Below are 6,192 nucleotides of genomic sequence, written 5' to 3' on the forward strand. Positions count from 1 at the left end.
GGAATAAATGGAATTATCAAACATATGGAAACCACGTTTGACTTGGTTCCATTTTTTTCCATTGTCATAGAAGTTCATAAAATTGCTCAGTTGAGTTGGTTGAAACTAATATTGTCCATGCCACTGTGTGTTCTTTGCCTTGAACAGAAGATTAATTCATTAATTATAATTTTCATTAACTAAATTCTTGTCCCTATTTAGTCTTACGTTGCATTAAAATGTGTCTAATTTGATTATCTTGATTATCTTGATTATCTTGATCATCAATAAATGAATTAGTCGAACATTTTCTTAGAAATTATTACATTTAAGATAACACAAAAACAACACAGACAACTTTTTATTTGAAAATAATGTCACATTTTACAAACGAGGTTAAACCTTTGAACACACATACAATCAGAGTAAAAACATTCACTTAAAAAAACAAAAATACACTTTAAAAAGATAAGAGATACTCATAAGAGACAACCAAGCATTAGGATTTTGAGATGTTACAACCAATCAATGTTCAATTTAACTGTCACAGCTTGAGTTACAAGATTTGTAGAACTACTATTAAGTGTTCACTCAATTTAAGTGCTGCTTAACAAAAAATAACAAACCGAGGTCCAGTCAGTAGAACAAGAATGTTCACTACAAATGGAGTGGTCCCTTTTCCAGTTCTTCACTCCAAATGTAGTGGTCCCTTTTCCAGTTGTTCACTACAAACGTAGTGGTCCCTTTTCCAGTTGTTCACTACAAACGTAGTGGTACCTTTTCCAGTTGTTGCACAACAACCATATGGTTATCTCAGCGTGACATCATTCGAACAAATTCTTTGAAAAGAGAGAGAGAGATTATGACAGAGATTTAAATGAAAAGGAGACATGATTATCCCATACACAGACCGACAGAAAACCCGCCACTGCTTCTAACAAATATGAATCAGTACTGAAGTTGAGTATGCACACACACACACACACACACACACACACACACACACACACACACACACACACACACACACACACACACACACACACACACACACACACACACACACACACACACACACACACACACACACACACACACACACACACACACACACACACACACACACACCTCTCACCCTCAAAGTCGACCAGTCCGTCCCGGTTGAGATCCACGTCTCGGAGGATCTCGTCGATCTCTCTGTTGGTCAGCTGTTCTCCCATCAGCTTCTTCATGGCCTCCCTCAGTTCCATTATACTGATCTGACCATCACTGTTAGCATCAAACTGTGTGTGAGAGAGAAAGAGAGAGAGACAGAGAGAGAAACAAGGCTGTAGTGACAGTTACTCACATTGATAAAGACAGCAACCATCTCTGTCAGCTTTCAAACCACACAATCTGAGAGAGAGAGAGACCTCCTTGAATGCATCTCTCAGTTCTTTCACTCCGATCATGTCTGCTGTCTCTGCCAGCATCTTTGGGCCCATCAGCTCCACAAAGTCCTCAAAGTCTAGTTTGCCGCCACCTACAGACCAGATAAAAACATTACTACTATTACTCATGGTTCACTTATGGACAATATGTCTTTCATTGCCTAAATAATCCTTGATTTTGTGTTTCCTTGGTTCATAATTCATTGCAATAATCAACCTAAATTCCGCCATTGCACTCAAGAGTTTCAGATATTCCATGACTCGGTGGTTTCCTCTGTCTCGTGATGATGACATCCAACTCACAGATGGACTGGCCCAGCTCGATGAGCTCCATCTCTGTGGGCATGTAGCCCATGGTCCTCATGCACTCTCCCAGGTCCTTGTAGCTGACATAACCATTCTTCTTCCTATCAAACTCCACAAACGCCTCGCGAAGCTCTGCAAACACACAGGCACACGCGTATGCACGCACGCACGCACACACACACAAACATGCAAGTACACACACAGGGTAAGAATTAGAGAATGTAGATTGTAAAACATGTCATGGTACGATTCTGACTGTGTGAGATAGAAAGGGAAAGTCTACCTTCAATCTCCTCTGGTCGTAGGTCCCTGTCCTGTTGGAGGTAGCAGAGGGACTCACATAAGCAGACTGGTGGTGGCACATGAACACACACACATCGCATCACAAACACACGCACGCACACATCGCATCACAAACACACACACGCACGCGCTACATCACAACCCCACGAGACGTACGACGACGACAAAATCTGTTTGCTCATGTACCCACGACAAGACAAACAACGTACGTGCATGTTTTCATGTGGATACAAAAACCGCCGTCAAATACACAGATGTAAATCTTAAGATCAACAAACACAAAATGTTCAACCGCTGATATTAGAAAATACACAATGGGCCTCAATCACAAAGACAATGGGAACCAATCAGCCAAAGGTAGAAAAAGAGGAGAGAGAAGAAGAGAGAGAAATTCTGCCATTTGTTTTTGCTTGATAAAATCTACATATTTTTGTTATGGTATGATTAATAGCAGAGGTGGTACATGTGATATGTAGCGTGCCAGTAGACACACATTATTAGAAAGAGTAAACCAGGATGCTTTGCAAAGTTAGACTAAATAGTATCTATATCTAGTACATTGCTTCTAAAGATATAACACAGTATCAGTCAAAGGTTTGGACACACCTACTCATTACAGAGTTTTTCTTTATCTTTACTATTTTCTACATTGTACAATAGTAGTGAAGACCTCATCACTATGAAATAACAAATATGGAATCACGTAGTAACCAAAGAAGTGTTAAACAAATCAAAATATATTTTCTATTTGAGATTTTTTTTTTAAACACCCCTTGCCTTGACGACAGCGCTCATGAGGACCACCACAGGAAAGGAAGACCCAGAGTTAGCTGTGCTGCAGAGGATAAGTTCATTAGAGTTAATTGCACCTCATATTGCAGCCCAAATAAATGCTTCACGGAGTTCAAGTAACAGACACATCTCAACATCAACAATTCAGAGGACACTGCGTGAATCAAACCTTCATGGCCGAATTGCTGCAAAGAAACCACTACTAAAGGACACCAATAATAAGAAGAGACCTGCTTGGGTCAAGAAACTTGATCAATGGACATTAGACCGGTGGAAATCTGTCCTTTGGTCTGATGAGTCCAAATTTGCGATTTTTGGTTCCAACCGCTGTGTCTTTGTGAGACGCAGTGTAGGTGTACGGATGATCTCCGCATGTGTGGCATGGAGGAAGAGGTGTGATGGTGTGGGGGTTCTTTGCTGGTGATTCTGTCTGTGATTTATTTAGAATTGAAGGCACACTTAACCAGCATGGCTACCACAGCATGTTGCAGAGATACACCATCCCATCTGGTTTGGGCTTAGTGGGACTATGATTTGTTTTTCAACTGGACAATTACCAAACACACCTTCAGGCTGTGTAAGGGCTATTTGACCAAGAAGGAGATTGATGGAGTGCTGCACCAGATGACCTGGCCTCCACAATCACCCGACCTCAACCCAATTGATATGGTTTTGGATGAGTTGGACCGCAGAGTGAAGGAAAATCAGCCAACAAGTGCTTAGCATATATGGGAACTCCTTCAAGATGGTTGGAAAAGCATTCCAGGTGAAGCTGGTTGAGAGAATACCAGGAGTGTGCAAAGCTGTCATCAAGGCAAAGGGTGGCTACTTTGAAGAATTGAAAATGTAAAATATATTTTGATTTGTTTAACACTTTTTTGGTTACTACATGATTCCATGTGTGTTATTTCATAGTTCGACAATGTTGAAAATAGTAATACAAATTAAGAAAAATCCTTGAGGTGGGTGTCCAAGCTTTTGACTGGTACTGTATATCTGAACCTAAATCTACACAGATTGCATTGCATGAGCCATGTTTGTATTATGGACCCGGTAAAATACTTTCACAAAACATAAATCACTGTAGTAACCAGATTATCGGGTAGTGTGGGGGTGTTTTAGGAAATGTAGGTGGTTTATTGTAAGTAAGACCCTTGGACATATAATGTGAATTGTTTACAGACACACACACACACACGTCCACACACTGTAGGTCGTGCCTGTTTTGGTGTAGTAGGTCATTAGGTTGAGTTTGTTTGATGGAAGAGAAGTATAGGGAGAGACAATCCCTGTAGATGTCTTTCTCTTTACTATGGATGTTCTTCTTGGAATCTCCCTGTATGTGATAAACACAGTGCAACACCACATCAAGGTTTGATTGGACTTCTCTCTGCCTGCAGAATGTACTTTAAATAGCACGTTTGATTGGTTGTCCCATGATGAAAATGAAATGATTGTGGAGAGAATGTTATGTGGTGAGAAGGACATGAAGATGATCATGATGTGTGTGTGTGTGTGTGTGTGTGTGTGTGTGTGTGTGTGTGTGTGTGTGTGTGTGTGTGTGTGTGTGTGTGTGTGTGTGTGTGTGTGTGTGTGTGTGTGTGTGTGTGTGTGTGTGTGTGTGTGTGTGTGTGTGAATAGTTTAGTAATTGTAAGTGTACGTGTGTGTGTGATTGAGTATGCGCTTGCATGCATGTGTCTCATCATAAGTGTGTATGTGTTCACTAGCGTGTGTATGTGTTCACTAGCGTGTGTATGTGTTCACTAGCGTGTGTATGTGTTCACTAGCGTGTGTATGTGTTCACTAGCGTGTGTATGTGTTCACTAGCGTGTGTACGTACGATCTGGCTGCTTGCAAAGCCCTGTTTGAGGAAGATGCAGGCGGGTCCCACGATGCTGTGTAACATGGTGCAGTTCTGGACCAGTGCAGACAGTGGCGCCTTAAACTCCTCGTTCTCACCCGATTCCTCCTCGCCCTCTGACCGGGGCCCCTCCTGGCCCCCTGCCCCCCCCTTGCCCCCCAGGGGCCCGACGGCCCCCTTAGAACCAGAATCATCCAGAACTAGTGAACCCAACAGTCGTTGGTTTCACACTCTGTTTCCCTCTCTGTCTGCTGAGGTCTGACAGCCAGCTGTCCACAGCACTAGTCCTCAGGGAGATCCGATGTTACATCAGCAAACAGGACAGGACAGGATTGGCAATCTCTGTCAGACTTTTAGAAGTTTAGCTCTATCTACATGACAAGCCCTATCAGCCAGCAGACCATCAGCCTAATAAGTCTAGCTCTCTGTCTGTTTATGTGCTGGTCTGTGTATTGGTTACAAGAAGCTATGCTTTCCCTCCATCTCTCACTCTTTCTCTCTCATCTATCTCTTTCTCTGTTCTGTTTTCCGAGGCACAGTCTTGGCTCAGAGTTGGATTGGGGCGTTCATTCTGGTAGGTGTTCAGACACTCTGCTCAACTCAGAGACTCAACACAGTGTTACATAACACACTTACACATTACATCTCCTCAATATGATAATACCAGAGTTGTGTTTAGTTACAGTTTTTCTCAACCTGTGTACAAACATTTTTTGGAAGTGTGGTTAAACTAACCTACAGCAAACCAACGATGATCAAATGCTTAAGTACGTTTGCAGAATGTCTGATAAGTTTCTTGTCTTTATGCCTGGATTGCATATACTGTATTAGGCCCAGCTTTACAATTACAATTACAATTGTCATCAATGAATGCAAAATTAAATGCGAAGTGTTTTGTTTACACAATATTAACATGTTGTTTTCGTCGGAAGAGAAAAGGTTGCAAAATGTTTCTGGCAATCAGTAAATACTACTACACAATATTGGAAATGGAAGGTACAATATAGGGACTGTCAAATTTGTACGATTTTTTTTACAGCATTGCAGAGATGCAGAAAATGAAGTGGAGTTACTTCTAAGTGACTTTGGGTTACTCCTAAACATTCCCCCTGTGTAAAAAGTGGTTGAATCAACATTGTTTCCACATCACTTCAACCCCCCCCAAAAAATCTATGTGACGATGTGGAATCAACGTGGTAAATCAATTTGCCAATAGTTTTTTTTCACCCAATTTTGAACCTAAATCCAATGATATGGGTAATGTTTTGTTGTTGATTTCACTTTGAATTCACATTAGTTGACAGCTCAACCAAATGTGAATCAAAACTAGATGTTGACCTGGGGTCTATGCCCAGTGGGTTGTGACCTTCCATTATAGAGCTTTACAGTGGTGTGGATTGAAGCCTAGACATTCATATCAGTTGCCATTGTATTCACCTTCCTTATTTCTATTGGGGTTTGTGTTTCTGCAGCCGATGGAAGGTCTAAGCCTATGCACAGAACTGAATACATGGAATTGG

At 41.4% G+C, this 6,192-nt stretch overlaps 1 protein-coding gene across 1 annotated transcript in view; it reads right to left on the reverse strand.

Annotated features, from left to right (window-relative positions):
- Positions 1–342: 342 nt before the first annotated feature.
- The window catches only part of LOC135527069 (calcium-binding protein 2-like), a 13,207-nt gene continuing 7,357 nt past the window's right edge, over positions 343–6,192 (reverse strand). The window contains exons 3-7 of the mRNA XM_064955718.1: positions 1,999–2,029; positions 1,713–1,847; positions 1,392–1,501; positions 1,115–1,262; positions 343–818 (exon numbers count right to left, since the gene is read on the reverse strand). Coding sequence (XP_064811790.1) covers positions 793–818; positions 1,115–1,262; positions 1,392–1,501; positions 1,713–1,847; positions 1,999–2,029 — 450 coding nt within the window. The 3' untranslated portion in view covers positions 343–792. The remainder of the gene's footprint in view (positions 819–1,114; positions 1,263–1,391; positions 1,502–1,712; positions 1,848–1,998; positions 2,030–6,192) is intronic.

This window comes from Oncorhynchus masou, chromosome 32, assembly GCF_036934945.1.
Source record: "Oncorhynchus masou masou isolate Uvic2021 chromosome 32, UVic_Omas_1.1, whole genome shotgun sequence".
Lineage (NCBI taxonomy): Eukaryota > Metazoa > Chordata > Actinopteri > Salmoniformes > Salmonidae > Oncorhynchus > Oncorhynchus masou.